Source organism: Pseudoliparis swirei, chromosome 15 (genome assembly GCF_029220125.1).
Source record: "Pseudoliparis swirei isolate HS2019 ecotype Mariana Trench chromosome 15, NWPU_hadal_v1, whole genome shotgun sequence".
NCBI lineage: Eukaryota > Metazoa > Chordata > Actinopteri > Perciformes > Liparidae > Pseudoliparis > Pseudoliparis swirei.
The window spans coordinates 9272182-9289099 of NC_079402.1; the positions used below are offsets into that span (position 1 = coordinate 9272182).

General features: G+C 39.0%; 1 protein-coding gene across 2 annotated transcripts in view; it reads right to left on the reverse strand.

The window, feature by feature from the left end:
* Positions 1-12345: 12345 nt before the first annotated feature.
* Positions 12346-16918, reverse strand: part of si:dkey-247m21.3 (5-hydroxytryptamine receptor 4) — a 43600-nt gene continuing 39027 nt past the window's right edge. Inside the window, exon 7 of one of the 2 annotated variants that reach the window (XM_056433240.1) lies at positions 12346-15385. In XM_056433240.1, the coding sequence (XP_056289215.1) occupies positions 15292-15385 (94 nt within the window). In that variant the 3' untranslated portion in view covers positions 12346-15291. The remainder of the gene's footprint in view (positions 15386-16918) is intronic. The other variant, XM_056433241.1, reaches the window with a different exon arrangement.

Here is a 16918-nt window from a genome sequence, read left to right on the forward strand (position 1 = left end):
TGGCTGGGTAACCAATAGTGGGTGGGGCTTGTTAACATGTGTAAACTAGAATGTGTGTGTGTGTGTGTGTGTGTATTTGTGTGGGTGGGTGGGTGGAGGAGGCCACTCTGGGCAAGAAGTTAAATCCAGTCAATATTTTACTGAATTGCAGTGTACTGTACATCTGTCCTGCAATCATCTTTGCAAAGTGAGCACAGACCCTGATGTCAACATGTAAACTGTTCAAATACAGCCTGTAGTGGCCGAGTGGACTGCATAGCAAACAGGAGATAAACGCCTGTGATCTGTGTGAACGGCGCCAGAAACCACCTACTATATATGTCTTGTTGCAAATACACTCAGATTACACCAGTGTTGTGTGCAAAAAGGGAACTAATATGGAGTTGTATCTGCCAGGTTGAATCCAAACCAACACAGTCATGTAATGAAATGATACATATACTGTGCATGTTTCATATATATTTCTTAAAATGAAATCTGAGCTCATAATCAGAAGGCCATGAAAATTGAACCTGCAAATTCACTTAAAAAAAGAATTTAAAAAAGAATAACAAAGAGTGGTTTAACGCTTTATCGTCAACCAACCAGAGCAAAACTGAACCCACTGCTCATTTTGTCATTCAGCTGAATAATTCTACTTTAAAACATAACTAATTGCAGTAATTGAAAAAGGTGAATAGTGTGCTTCTGTTAGTTATCTTCTAATAAGCCATAATATTACTTCTAACCATAGAGGGATTTGATATGTTTGTCTTTACCAGGAAGCTATATTTCAGTTTATTTCATCACAGTATATAAATCCTGGCCTAGAATTGCTTGAAGTGAACTTGATATCTGTAAGAAAAAAATTATTTTTTCTTAAAACTAATTCAAACACCACAACATCAACCAAATAAAGTTTAACATGGAGAATCTCTTGATGTTTGCAAAACGGTGAAACAATGTTCTCTCTGCTGACCTACAGACTTATTCAGTGCCACCTCGAATGTCAAATCACAGCATTTCTTTGAAGCATTTATTTTTCTATGCTACATTTAACTGAAGCTTTAGTTATACTTTTCCGATTCAGATTATTAATAGAAAAATATTATAAATCAACTAATAAATTATGATAGCTGCTCCTTTACCAGCTGCACCATTATTACCTTCGCATTGAAAATGCGGAAGGTTATGTTTTGATCGCCGTGTATTTATTTATTTATTTGTATGCGTGTTATTCGCGTAACAAAAAAAGTTGTAAACCGAATCGCATGAAATTTGGTGGGATGATTGCTTATTATCCGGGGGCCATTTGATTAGATTTTGGGATCAATCTGGTCAAAGGACAAGGTCAATGTCATGGAAAGGTCAAAATCTTCTTTTTACCATAGCGCGGTAAATTTGTATCCAATTGGCATGCAACTAATGCCAACATGTTCATAATTCAATGCCCACTCTTGTGATATGCGAAGGTATGCGCTCTACCGAGTTCCCATTCTAGTTCTATTATGTTTTACATTGAAGTCATGAAGTGTATTGCTATTTTTTTCTTGTATAGGTTCTCGGCGTGTTGGCTTTTCTAGAATGTGTATTTCTATAAATCAAACCAGTCATGTACTACTACATATTGATATAATTTAGTGCGCTGTGGCTCAATGGAACCTGCAGCATTCGGCTCACTTTTCCACATTTTGCCTTTAGCAATGTTCAGCAACAACATGGGAGCCAGAGCCTTTAGTTATCAAGCTCCTCTTTTATGGAACCAGCTTCCACCTTCAGTCCGGGAGGCAGACACAGTCACCTCGTTTAAGAGTAGACTGAAGACCTTCCTCTTTGACAGAGCTTATAGTTAGGGCTGAATCAGGTTTGCCCTGGTCCAGCCCCTTGATATGCTGCTATAGGCTTATAGCTGCCGGGGGACGTTTAGGATGCACTGAGTACCTATCTCCTCTTTTTTCTCTCCTTAAGGATGAATTTTCATCTCTCAATCACACGTTACTAACTCTGCTTTCTCCCCGGAGTCCTTTTGACTTCACGTCTCATGGGGTCATGGGACCCTATGAGACGGCATAAATCCTATCTGCCTGATGGATCATCGAGGTTTGGGTCGTGGAATTCCTGTTCCTGACTACGCCACTGTCCTGTTGAGACTCCGCCCACTGTTGAGACTCCGCCCACTCCTCCTCCCCACCGCCATCTGCCTGATGGATCGTGGAGGTCTCCATCGTGGAATATGCCTCTATTCATACACTCTGTCACATTCATTGAATGTATTTAAACTCTAAATCTGTCCATCTGTACACATTACATATATTGCATCTGTCCATCCTGGAGAGGGATCCTCCTCTGTTGCTCTCCTGCAGGTTTCTTCCCTTTTTTTCCCCCTGAAGGGTTATTTGGGAGTTTTTCCTGGTCCGATGTGAGGTTTTGGGGCAGGGATGTCTATGTGTACAGATTGTAAAGCACTCTGAGACAAATTTGTAATTTGTGAAATTGGGCTATACAAATAAACTGAATTGAATTGAACATGTATAACACGCACCTCATGCATACCTTGCATGCTGGACATTGAACTTGATAAGCAAAACATGTGTTATTTGTAAATAATCTCCATCGAAGCCAGATGGTGCTTCCTGAATGTGATATCACATGACAACAATGTACACTAGAGGTCAACTACTTACTGGATAATTCTCCCCCACTCTACTACATGAAGTGTGGCTGTTTTGAAATATGTTATTTTTGCCTGCTCAGCAGTAATTTTGTAAACACTGAATGAGGGTGGGTGGGGTTCATCATTTATCATCTACGGTATGAATACTCGCATTGTAATAAGAAACAAGAAGAGAGCTTCTGATCTTCTTTATAATCAGGACTAAAAGTCACCATCTGAAACGAAAGTGGGTCTGTGTGTGCTTGTGGAAGTGTGTGTGTCCCTGTGTGCATTATGTGCTGGACTCAATGACATCATTGTCAGTGTTCTTCTTATACAGTCGGTCCCAGTTTAGAGTCATATTTACACATATGTCCCATTATGTAACACTTCAGAACTATCAAGGGAGAGGGGCCTTCTTTTGGGTACACAGTGTGTGTGTGTGTGTGTGTGTGTGTGTGTGTGGTGAACATGACAATGTCCCTGCACAGTAAGACTGGAGTATCCCTTCCGATGGACAAAAAGCAGACCGAACCAGAACAATCGGAACATGTGAGGAGTTTCCGCCTGTCTTGTCGCCTTCTCCCTTCAGCCTGAGAGGATTGCGGCACTGCTCCTTTAAGTCCACTGGCAGCATCATCTGTCCCTCCACTGTCGACAAGCTGCATCAGCTGTGCAGCATGAACTCTGGACAGCGTGTGTCCGTCTTCCTTGTAATTGACAAGTCAAACGAGGAGAGACTCACCCGAAGAGGACCAGCGGAGCAAACAGGAGGCAGCCTCAGCCATCGCTCCCTGACTGGTGCCTCTGCTACCATCAGACGGTGTTTGCCTGAGCAGCCGTCCACTCGGCTGCTCACTGACAGCCCATGTCTTCTTCCTGCTTCCCCTTGCAAAGCATGATGGGAGCAGCGACCACCCGTCTTGTTCCTGTCTGCAGATTGGAGCCGAGCAGAGGGGGAGGGGAGAGAGGAGAAGAAATGGAGGGAGGGAGGAGGGATTGCCAGTGGATGATGGTTACCATGGTGACGAAGCGGCTGCTGATGCGCTTGTGTGGATGTGTGTGTGGATGCGTGTGTGTGTGGGTATTTAGATTGCAGCTGCTTTAGTCAGGGATTCCTTTTTTTTTTTTTTTTTTTTAAAGATGTGAGGTCCTGGGACAGGGATGTCGTATGTGTACAGACTGTAAAGCCCTCTGAGGCAAATTCGTTTTGTGATATTGGGGGGGGGGGGGTACATAAAATAAACTGAATTGACTGTGTACCACTTCACATTTCTATGTTCAAGCACCATATCAAGAGCTTCATTATCATCCAAAGACTATGAGAAACACATCAGCAATGAGCCAAACATATTTTTTCATATTGGTTAACATCATCCCTGTAGTTGTTTTGAGTCAATGCACAAACCCTGTCCTGCTGCTAGAAATACTCACTAAACATCTGTTTTACAACATTTATATAACTTCGCCCCTCAAGATATTCTCGAATAAACACACAAAGTTTCCTTTGAGTAATGTTTGACAAACAGATACAGTGACAGCTTGTTCCACGACATTACTTAACCTATTTTTAAAATAAAACTTAAATAAATTCCGGTGTGGTTAACCGTTAAGAGGAACCAATGGGTTTGACGCTGAGATTTTAAAAATTCCGATGGAGTTGAGAACTGGTTAATAATAATTACAAGACAGTCAGTCAGCAACTTTCTACTCACCCACGTCTTATTTTCTGTCACTATAAACACAGTTATATAAACAAGTATCTTAATTCAGTCTTTCAGCTTTGTTTTGGTTTTCCAGCACACATTTTTAAAGTTTTGGTTCACTCTCATGTCTCTCATCAGTATTAAGTTATGCCAATCCCGTAGTTATTTCATCCCGAGCCACAATCTTGTCCTAAACCTAACCGAGTATTTGTGTTGCCTAAACACTGCAGGGGCTTTCACAGGCTCACTGGTGTTGAAAACACACAGAACATAGTAATACAGATAACGTTGTAGCAGGATGAGCTATTACATTTAATCAACCTGTGAAAAGATACACGTGTCAGACCTTGCACAGAGAGGATGTTTACCTTTACTTCCTGATAACCCCCCCATGATAACCCCCCCATTAACCTCCTCTTCTCCCCCAACATGTCCCGAGAGTCATAAGGGTCCCACTACAGAAATGCGAAGAGTTTATTCATTCTACTTATTATTAACTCCTTGAAGTGTCTGTTAGGAACGTAAATGTTTAAAGTAGATTAGCTGTAACACAAGAAGAGTCACGCACACAACACGCCTCTTGTCTAGTCGTCGCTTACTTTAATCATCTCTAAGAAAGTCAAAGACCTGCTATCAGTGTTTGAGTCAGGTTAGGTATAAAGTAAGGCATCCTGTTGACTCCTGGAAACAAATCAGTGAAGTTAAATGTTTCTCACCCTAAAAAAATCGCAGATTCTTTGAAACACTCGTCAGCTTCGTCAAAACACATTCGACACATTTGGTGCCTTAAACCAAGTTTGAATTTTTGTGTTTGGGCTGACTGTGGAAAAAGTTTGAATTAATGTCCATGCAACCCCCTGCTACCCATTGCAGTAAACAACATCTTCCACGAGTAATCATTGTTGAGGTTAACATTTTACCAGCAGCATGAACAAATGCAAACGTTTGCTGTTTGCTGATCAACTAGGTCAAGATTAATTTTTAACCAAGGTTATTTGCTTCCACAGACCGAAGTTCAGTAAAGTTAGAAAGATATTCACAGATTCGGACTTCCCGGCTCAATAGCTCTCTCACGACACGGAGTTAAAACACAAACAACACCTCTCTGTGATCGTAGTGATGTCAACAACAAGCTACAACCTTCATTTTACCAAAAAAAGCCGGTCTCCGAGATCGATGAATAACGTTGGTCTCAATGTGCGATCAGCTGTGAGACCTAAGCCCAGCAACCGTCTGCAAAAAGCAATCCAGGAAAAACATATTCCAAAAATATTCAATATATCCACTGAAAGATTGGCGTCAAATGGCCACCCTGTGTTGTACTACAGCTGTTATTTTGAGAGAAAAAAATCATCTTAAATAATTATTATGAATTATATTTAATATGTTATGGAAAAACTTCAATAGCTTCACTGTTATCAAGTGTAGGATGAAACCATTCATTTCCTACATCAATGGGCTCCACATGAGTGGACTACACCTCTTACTTTGAAGAAAAAAGATTTTGAATAATTTTTATGAATATTTTGTCATAATTTATGGAAACAATCTTCAATAGCTTCACTGTTATCAAGTCTAGAGTGAAATCATTCAACATCTACATCAATGGGCTCCACATTAGTGGACTACACCTCTTACTTTGGAGAAAAAAGATGTTGAATAATTTTTATGAATATTTTGTCATAATTTATGGAAACAATCTTCAATAGCTTCACTATTATCAAGTGTAGAGTGAAATCATTCAATATCTACATCAATGGGCTCCACATTAGTGGACTACACGTGTTATTTTGAAGAAATATGATTATGAATAATTATGATTTATTTTAAATATTTTATGGAGACAATATTCAATATATCCACTGTAGTAAAGTGTAGGCTGCCAACATTTCCTACATCAATTGCTTCTCCTTTGTTGTACTAGATCAGCTATATTGATGATGTGCTTTTGCATCATTTTAAATAAAATGATGTTTAACCACCAATCCTGTGTTGGTAAAACTATAATACTTTCTTCAGAAGATCTCTTTTAATCATCTCAGTTTTGTTTTTAGGACAAAGTGTAGTGGCACCATTTTCTCGTCAGTCACCAGGATATCTATTGATTATGAAAAAGCAATGTGTATTTAAGATTGTTTGTTCAATTTGGATTATTTTGAACCGAAATGTGTTTAGCATCGATACAATGTAAAACGGTGTCCTATTTGCTTTCCAGAGACCAGCATATTGGTTAAGGAGCACTTTCATGATTTATTATACATACTCAAACAAAAAATATATCTTATATTAACTAATTGCTTCTTCTGAGAAAACATGTAACCCAGTGGTCATTACTTAAAGTCTGTTAATATCAGTGATTTGGTCAAATTAGTGCAATTGTAAACCTATTCTTCGTACTTTATATGTCTTGAATTAAAAAATAGTACCACACACATTATAATAAGAGCCATCATAGTTGTCAAGTAGTTCCCACTTTTAATCTTTATGAACGATCAGATACCAATGTATACATGACTGGTTCGGCTTGAACAACATTTAACTTGATAAACTTGAAGTCAACAAGTTTATCCGACAAAGTCAGACATACACATTCCTAAGTGTTACACAACACACAATACCAAGGGGTATCTTTGTTTGGTATTTGTGCTGCTGTCATCCCAAGGCACTGCGTGTGAAACCATCTTGAGCAAGTTCCACACTGAATCTACATGGGGATAAATGAATTAAACATATTTAAAAAATGGAAACTTTAGGAAACATGTTATGCATACAAGTTAACAATATTTGATTACTAATGTTATTCCTTGAAACTCACTCCAGGTTATCTACAGATTATCCACAACTCAGATTGTCTAAAAAAAAACAAGTCTCACCCAAACAGCATCAACAGCAGTTTTGGGCAGGTCCTCAATTCCACAGAAGTAACAGAGCTCATCCTTTGAAACTAGAAATAAATACATGTATATTAGTGTCAATAATGTATTAAGTCAAAAAAATATTGATTACATATTTTGAACAAAACCTGATTGTTTCAGAATGTCTTCAGCCATGTCTCTTCTTAGCTTTTCAATCGATTGTTGAGATGAGTTGATGCGAAAATGCTGCGGAATATAGTGTTAAAGCATGCCATATTTTAAACTTACCAACAACAGCAACAATAATAACATAATACATTTTATTTATGTAAAACCTAAATGAATGAGCAACATTGGAAGTATATTTATTGTACACAAGATAATCACAACTGTGAGTAAATAAAGAAACAAACCACGTTAAATAGGCATATTTTAACATTTTACTTGAAAATACTGAATATTAGTCTGAAAATAAGTTCCACAATATGGGGTCATACTCAATCAAAGAAAACTCAAATTGTTAGAGTAGCAGTGGGGACTACCAACGTGTTCCTGTTGGATGATTCAACTGCTTTGATTGGACAATAATCATATATATATTTTTCATTAAGATAGGGATGATGACCATGGAGACATTTAAAACTAAAAGAACAGTCTTAAAATCAATCCACATGCTACAGATGTGCATGTACACAATGCAGCTACATTAGATACAAATATACAATCTCATTGTCTCTTCATTTATTAATGACAATTTATAAAAAATTACATTAACTTGTAATAAAACTTGTATTTAACATTAAAGTAGATTTAGTTATATTGACTTGATTGTAGGTTGTTATAAATATTTAAAGCAATTTTAAGATTGATAACCTTAAAATACACTCACAATGAGCCATACATGAATGCTGTAAAGGCACATTGTACCACATGACCAGCTGCATACTCACCACAAGCTTCCAGTGCACATTTCTTATGTTGACAAATCCAATGGCTCCATCATAGTCATCAAATGTGACCTGACAACATGCGTAAAAATGGAAAAATAATTGTATTTTGCTGCAAAACTCAAATAGAATGTACCCAGTATGCATTATGTATTTTTCCTCCAACGGAACAACCAAAAAACTAAAGCTGCTTTTTCAAATGGATTGTTTCAAAACAACTTGATGTTAAGATTTATAATAATAATATAATTTCTCACCTTTTTAAACCCTTGCCTGGCCATTTGCTCTCTCGTGCCGTACAAGATTAAACCCATGGTATAATGATTCATGAGGTATAGCCGGCCAGGTGTAGTCCACTCATGTGGAGCCCATTGATGTAGGAAATGAATGGTTTCATCCTACACTTGATATCAGTGACGCTATTGAAGATTTCTTCCATAAATGATATCAAAATATTCATAATAATTATTCAAAATCTTTTTTCTTCAAAGTAAGAGGTGTAGTCCACTCATGTGGAGCCCATTGAGGTAGATATTGAATGGTTTCATCCTACACTTGATAACAGTGATGCTATTGAAGATTGTTTCCATAAATGACAAAATATTCATAAAAAATATTCAAAATCTTTTTTCTCCAAAGTAAGAGGTGTAGTCCACTAATGTGGAGCCCATTGATGTAGATGTTGAATGAATATACCCTACACTTGATAACAGTGATGCTATTGAAGATTGTTTCCATAAATTATGACAAAATATTCATAAAAAATATTCAAAATCTTTTTTCTCCAAAGTAAGAGGTGTAGTCCACTAATGTGGAGCCCATTGATGTAGATGTTGAATGGTTTCATCCTACACTTGATAACAGTGATGCTATTGAAGATTGTTTCCATAAATGATATCAAAATATTCATTACAATTATTCAAAATCTTTTTTCTTCAAAGTAAGAGGTGTAGTCCACTAATGTGGAGCCCATTGATGTAGGAAATGAATGGTTTCACTCTACACTTGATAACATTGACGCTATTGAAGATCGTTTCCATAAATGACAAAATATTCATAATAATTATTCAAAATCTTTTTTCTCCAAAGTAAGAGATGTAGTCCACTCATGTGGAGCCCATTGATGTAGGAAATGAATGATTTCATCCTACACTTGATAACAGTGAAGCTATTGAAGATTTTTCCATAACATATTAAATATAATTCATAATAATTATTTAAGATGATTTTTTTCTTCAAAATAACAGCTGTAGTACAACACAGGGTGGCCATTTGACGTATGGTATAAGTTCTGTCAGCCTACACAATCTTTCAGTGGATATATTGAATATTTTTGGAATATGTTTTTCCTAGATTGCTTTTTGCAGACGGTCCCTGGGCTTAGGTCTCACAGCTGATCGCACATTGAGACCAACGTTATTCATCGATCTCAGAGACCGGCTTTTTTTGGTAAAATGAAGGTTGTAGCTTGTTGTTGACATCACTACGATCACAGAGAGGTGTTGTTTGTGTTTTAACTCGGTTTCGTGAGAGAGCTATTGAGCCGGGAAGTCCGAATCTGTGAATATCTTTCTAACTTATTTACTGAACTACTGTGCGATTCAACCCTTTCACTCTAAAATTCTTCTGTTAGACATTGCGTGCATTTAACAAATCATTTTTCGCAGCTATTCGGCAATGAACAGTCACTGCCCGCTTCAATAGAGGGTGCAAGAAAACACAATCTGAATCATAAATGTAAACACCAGACAGAATGTCAGATACTTTCCTTCCTTTCCTTCTGCGTTTCCATTTTAACGAGCACCTTTATAAAGTCATCACTCTACTCAATTGACTTGATTGCTAATTGATTGCACCTGTGACAAGTGACCTGAAACCCAGAAGCTGTACGTCTGAGATCGGACATGTTTGCTGTTGAAACGTGTAAATAAACGCTGTGTAAATAAATAGGGGTAATTTGCTTTGACACGGCATTGCTGAAGGCTGTAGTTTTTGTAATTGTTCTTACTTTAACATCCGTAATAAAAACCTGCAGAGGTTATCAAATAATGCTACGATGAAAGCAAAGTAATACATGACAGTTTAGTTTGTTTAATAGCTTAATGTGTTGCACAATTGTAATAATTCCATAGTTCTCGAGGCCTTTTCCCCCCTCAGGTTTCACTAATGACAACCATGGCTCTGTTCAAGTGTCCCGGTAAGTCATGGCAGTGGGTCAGTGCACAGTACCTGGACCCTGAAACTGAAGCAGATTGATTGAGCTTTTGACCGTGTACGGTGTCCACAACATAAAGTCAGTCAACCTGAACCCGAAATCTATATTTGAGTAGCTTGTATTGTAGCTACATCTAGTGGCAGCGTGGAGATCAGCCGGCAGGGTGTTGTAGCTGACATGAACAGCAGCTGATGCTGCTTTTTTTAGCCCTGCAGTCTGATGCACGCTCAATGTCAGCTCTGTGTGCCAATTACACCGTTCACACATTCTTCATGCAAGACGGTTTCAGTGTGTGTGTGTGTGTGTGTGTGTGTGTACCGCAGAGTGTGGGTCTCAGTGCTGATTCCATGTGACGTCTAGTGTTTAGAGTCGTTGTGTTAAACTGCCTAGGTTAAAACATTAATAAAGATGAGAAGACATTTTTCGTTAGACCTCTGTCAGAGTGATGAACAGTTCCCCACCAGGCAGCTTATAACTCAGATAACATACTTACTCATATACACTTTTCTATCTTCTTTTATCTTCCTGTGGTCTGTCGAGCAGGACCACATGTTGGCATACATTATATGCATTAGGCTTGTGGACTGTCTTGTAAGAGTCAGTCCCGAATGGTTCCCATAGAGAAGCTCAGGGTAGGTTAACCAGATGTTCATTTGACAATCTTTGAAGTCTTTTTTTATTCTTCTTAAAGCATAAATATCACCTTGGTGTCAGATGTCAAAGTTAGTTTTTGTGTGTGTGGAATAGACTCATTGCTGTTCCTTGTGGCCAACCACTACAACTGCAGTTCTCACCAAGTGTTCTACCATCCTGAACCTGGCTGAGCTCAGGGTTACTGCTTTGGTGTTGAGGCTGACCTCCTCATGGAAAGAAATAAGGAATAAATGCACAGAATAATGAATTCCTCCTTTGGATATTCCCTGATTGGTTGATGGCCAGCAGACTCATGGTGGTCAGCACCAATCAGCACAGCAAATCAGTGTGAGGTTGTTTTCAGCGGCGGAGGGAATGATTGGGGATAATCGTGTTTGCTGCTTCCACATATAGGCTTCCTGACGAGGGGCTTTGTGTGTTAGTCTGAATAATGTTGGTCTGTGCTCAATGTTACTGAGGACAGCGATCACGCTATGATATGTAAGACATCGACAGAAATGTGTGCATCTGCCTAAAATGAGGAAATAAATGCACTTTCTTAAAATAAGATGTGAGTATTCACCATATTTGACTGGTGCCGGGGAGTGGTTCTTAAATAGAGATCGGGCCTCTACAGGTGATGGCCAAGTGATCTTAGGGTCCAAGTAATGTTTTTGTAAATTGGGTGAGTACAAAGTCGTGATTAAACATCACCAATCTAGACATGTGCAGTTAAGAGTTTACACAAAATTATACCTAACTCTAATTAGATCATTTTCCGACAAAGATATGACTGGATTGTGCCGATTCAATTCAGGTTCTTGGAGCAATCTTTGGACATGTAAGTGCATTTTGAACATGCAACACACGGCCTCTCGCCTGTTCTCGGACAGCTCTGTGCATTCTGCACAAACCAACTAGCCGTTTGCCCAAAAGAAAAGTCTATATTTGTGGTCCGTGGTCTATATTTGTGGTCCGGAAGGAGAAACCCTTTTGAATATATTAATGAAACTACTAACTTCTTCAACAAGTTTTTGGCTAAATGCAAATATTGCAACTCCTAGATTTTTACAGCCACTGGTCACGCTAAGCAGATTACAGTATGCATGGCTGCATGTAAATGGGAATATTACTGGAACATTCATTTTGACATGAAGCAATGTAAACAGCTAAGTGGAGATATTGTCTTTTTCACAATAAGGGAATATTTTGTGTCCGTAAACATGTCAGTGTTTGGGGTTTCTGGGGTCCAGGAACGTGACCCCAGATGAAGGACTGCTGCATAGCGACTGGATGCATAAAGAAGAAGCAGTTTTCTCACACGTTTGCCATAAAGATATGTAAAAGCAGCTTTGTTGACAAATTCTCTGTTTATTCATCATCTCCATCGCACACAATAAAGATGAACTACAGGGCATGGTGGACTATTACAGGTTGTCACATTGTAACAAGACATTCATTCAGCTCGTCACCTTTGAAGCTGGACTTTGAGGTTGTGCATTGAAAACAAAATGGAAAGATTTTGAGTTAAGTTTTCTGAGGCAGAGATGCGGGGGGGAAAAAATCAATAAAAATGTGAGGAGAAAGTGTAGGCGGCTGAGTTGGCTTCACACCTCTGTGTGTCCATCTCCTCATCATGTTGTGACAGACAGAGAGAGAGAGAGAGAGAGAGAGAGAGAGAGAGAGAGAGCGATAAGGAATCAGATATGTTAACCGAGCATCAAACTAGAGCGTTAAATCGGAGAGGCCTTTTTTTTTAACTGCCTTTGAATCAGATCGAGTAGCCTCATGTGAATGGGGGACTAGTGCTGCCAAACCCACTCTGCATAACAAGTGTTGCTGTATTTAGATATTTCAGCCACCTGTTGTTCATTATTTAGTTTTTAGTCTCACAGGCCTTCCAAGGACTGTACAGCAAGTGAACTAGCTCGATAGTAAAACTTCAGGGGCGCAAAACAAATGGCTGCTGAAGAAAATCGTGACCAAATCAAAGGAGAGTGAATGTTGCCCTCTAGTGGTCACAAATCACACAATGCTGCTTTAAAACACAGTCCGGCCATTAGACAGCAAACAGACACAAGTCTCTAAGTCTAAAGCTTCTTGAGCGTGATATTCACCCTGGCCTGAATGACTAACCATCATGTCCCATGAGAAACATTTTCATATTGTTTGCTGACATTTTCGCAATTTCTCATTTTCCAGTTCACTGTGGAGAGAAACAAATAGTGCTTGCCCCGGAGAACATGAAATTAACTTTCATAGTTTTTTCAATTTGCATCAAATCAGTGGCTGAAAATAGTCCCCCACATTCCCCAGTTCACCCCTGTCTGAAAAACACTTGCTAAAAACTACAGTTCCCACCTTTACCTGTCTATAGTTACACATTCATGAGGTGGAAAAGGGGGGAAATCCATGTGTTGAGTTTTTTTAAAGGCCCAAATATCAAATTTATAAAAATAGATTACTACAATTGTGGTAACACTTGAAATAGCTGCTCTCTATGAAGCATTAGTATGAGTACACACTTAATTCATCACTTATAAAGCATTGTTCCACACTTTATGAATAATGGATTCACCATTTGTAAATGAATTATTATATAATGCTTCATAGCGTGCAGTTATTACATTTATAACTTTAAAAACTTTTATAACTGCATGCAAATGGTGAATCAATCATTTATAAAGTGGGAACAAATGCATTAGAAATGATGAATTAAGTGTTTACTCATAGGTAACTAATGCTTCATAGAGTGCAGTTATTATAAAGTGTTACCCAATTTCAAATCTAATGTTATTGAGACCAGATTTGAGGATCACAAGCATCCATCTCCAGGATCTTTCTTTCTCCTCGGCCCTGTCATGGTGGCGTCCAGCTGCTCTCGGTTTACGTTTCATGTTGAGCCCAAAAAGGGAAAGAAACATTCAGTGTGTGACCATTTGAATGTATTTTAACTCTAAATCTGTCCTTCTGTACACATGACATCTATTGCACCTGTCCATCCTGGAGAGGGATCCTCCTCTGTTGCTCTCCTGAAGGTTTTTTCCCTTTTTTCCCCCTGAAGGGTTATTTGGGAGTTTTTCCTGATCCGATGTGAGGTTTTGGGACAGGGATGTCTATGTGTACAGATTGTAAAGCACTCCGAGACAAATTTGTAATTTGTGAAATTGGGCTAAACAAATAAACTGAATTGAATTGAATTGAATTTGGTGGACAGGCCACATGTAACTACTACTTCCTGTTTCAAGGTGTCTTCTGCACAGTGCACATTACCAGAAAGTTTTCTTTCTCAGATTCCTAAAAGGTTCACTTTCATATACATGTATGTCCGTTTGAATGCTAAATATGTATACGTACTTTCAGTGCTTTCAAACCATTTCATTTACATGAATTCCTATATGTCTCTGTCGTTCCTTGCAGTAAACGCTGTCATTAAGCTCCTCCCCCTTGTTGCAGTAATGCATAGCTGCACGACCAGACCAACGCAACATCGTTGTTGGTTGTCGAACGACATGCAACACGGTATTCAGCCAGAGATAAGTGCAACAATATTTAATGTGCCATGAGCGGTTTGGGCAAGTGTTTCATCACAATGGTCAAAGATAGAAGTTGACACTGTATTTCATCACAAACTGCCAGACTGTGAAATGGGTCCCTTTCTGATTTCATATCCTGGGTTTTCAATTTTGATGTTTTGTTTACACCTATTTCAAGATGAAATATGAAATGAAGGATAACAAAAAATTAAAAAAACACATCTACTTTTGACATTACATTCAGCAGTTTCAGATTGCTCTCACTGCTGGTAAAAGACAAGAATACAAACTGCTCTACAATAGTGAACTTTACACCTAACTGTTACCTCGTCATTGATGCCATATTAGAGGTTTAAAAGCAGAAGAGTTTGGCATGTGATCTGCTGTAGTTTCTGAGATCTGTGGCGATTCATCTTCACATCCTGATGTCCAACTGAGAAGCCCAGTTCTCTGGGTTGAGAATCGGAACCTGGAAAAATATTGGCAGTGGATGGACGCAAGAACAACTCGTGTTTAAGCACAATTTGGTTAAATCTCATTTCGAGTCACCAAGAGTCAGATCGGACCATCTGACGGCCAGCAATAGTGCCTCTGACCCTGGAATACATGTAACCTCAAGAGGATTCTGGCTCTTAGAGTGAATATCCAGGTGAGATAATCCCAGTCTCAGGTCAGTTCACAGTAGACTGTGAAGAATGCTTCGCTTCTGAGCTAACTCAATGGTCCCCCACATCAGCTGATGATGTCATAGCTCGATCAAGACATTCTCAAAGTGGTCCGAGAGAGTCCTGGGACTCCTGCTCGTTGGCCAGTATCGTCTGCCCGTTGTCACTGTAGCTGCGATTTGGCAGGAATGACAATCTGAAAAAAAAAAGAGAGTTCTTTAGTAAACTTTACACTACGTCACCCTTCCTGGCTCGCGAGTACCGGAATCACTGTACATACACATGAGTTACGTGTGCTAAACAAATTATAGTGCATTTCTTTTTGTCAGAGATTTTCCTACTTACTTTAATTCATAATCTCTCTGATACCAAGACATCCATCATCGCAAGGACTGGCACAAAAAGAATGAAACAAATATAATAAAAACTAATACGACAAAAGAAAATGAGAAGAATTGTTTTTTTTAATAATGAAATACAAACGGCGTGATTGGTATTGTAAGAAGAGGTTAGTGGGAAAGGTTGAGTTCAAGGCAGAGCCGTCTCATAACTCATAAGCACAGCTTGTGCAGTGGAGGCAGCGGGAAGAGAAGAGGAAGGAGGCAGAGGAAATGAGTAAAGAGCGACTGGCAACTACTGACAACATTCTTCTCAAAGTTGGCAGTAAAGTTCTGCGCCAAGAGGGAGGGAGAGGAGGGAGACTGGAACAACGTTAGTTTACATATGACATTTCAAATAATAGAAAAAACAAATGCTTAGCAAAAAGGAAAATATGTTGTGGTTCTGTATGTTTTGTACGTTTTCATTGGTCTGTTGACTGAGTTTTAAAAAACAGCAGCGCAATGTATTCATGTTTAAAGTCCGTATGGACAGCCTCGATGTTTTCGAGGTTTTTTAAGGACAGTAAATGCACAGATATTATGTATTCACAGAATTTTACATTTATTATCCTCAAAATTTGGCAAAATTAATAAATTGATTAAATCGGCACAAACAGCACTTTGGGAAATGTACATCGTTAAAAACTGTGTTTTAAATTCTTTAGGAAAGAAAACTTGAATTAAACGTGACTCAAACTGACACTCAGTCATACAAATGAAAACCCGTAACTAGCCTGAAGTGGTCCTTTACTGGAGAGGACTTCAGTCATCTGTCCCTCTGTGTGATGACTGCATGACTCCATGAGCATGATCATTCTAGGAAATACACGCACACACACACACACACACACACACACACACACACACACACACACACACACACACACACACACACACACACACACACACACACACACACACACACACACACACACACACACACACACACACACACACACACACACACACACACACACACACACACACACACACACCTGAACGGAAGTCAGGGTGGCTTCCTTCTGGTAAATCCCATTGAATTATTAGCTGTTATCAGACCATTCACTTCAGGTACACACACACACACACACACTCACACTAATGCACACACTCGGGCCCATGTGGAGGCTTGTCCAGGGTGAGGAGGTGACAGGGGTGGGATTATAAACACAAGATGTTCTGTAACTTTTACTCCTCTGTTTTCTGGACAGCGAGTGTGTTTACAGTCTAAAACCCGCCTGTCTCTCCGTCACACTGGGGAAGGACCAGCATGAGATACCGAGGAGGAAAATCTTGGAATCAGGCATCCAGATTACAAATAATCATGAAATTAGAGTCGAGGAAACTCA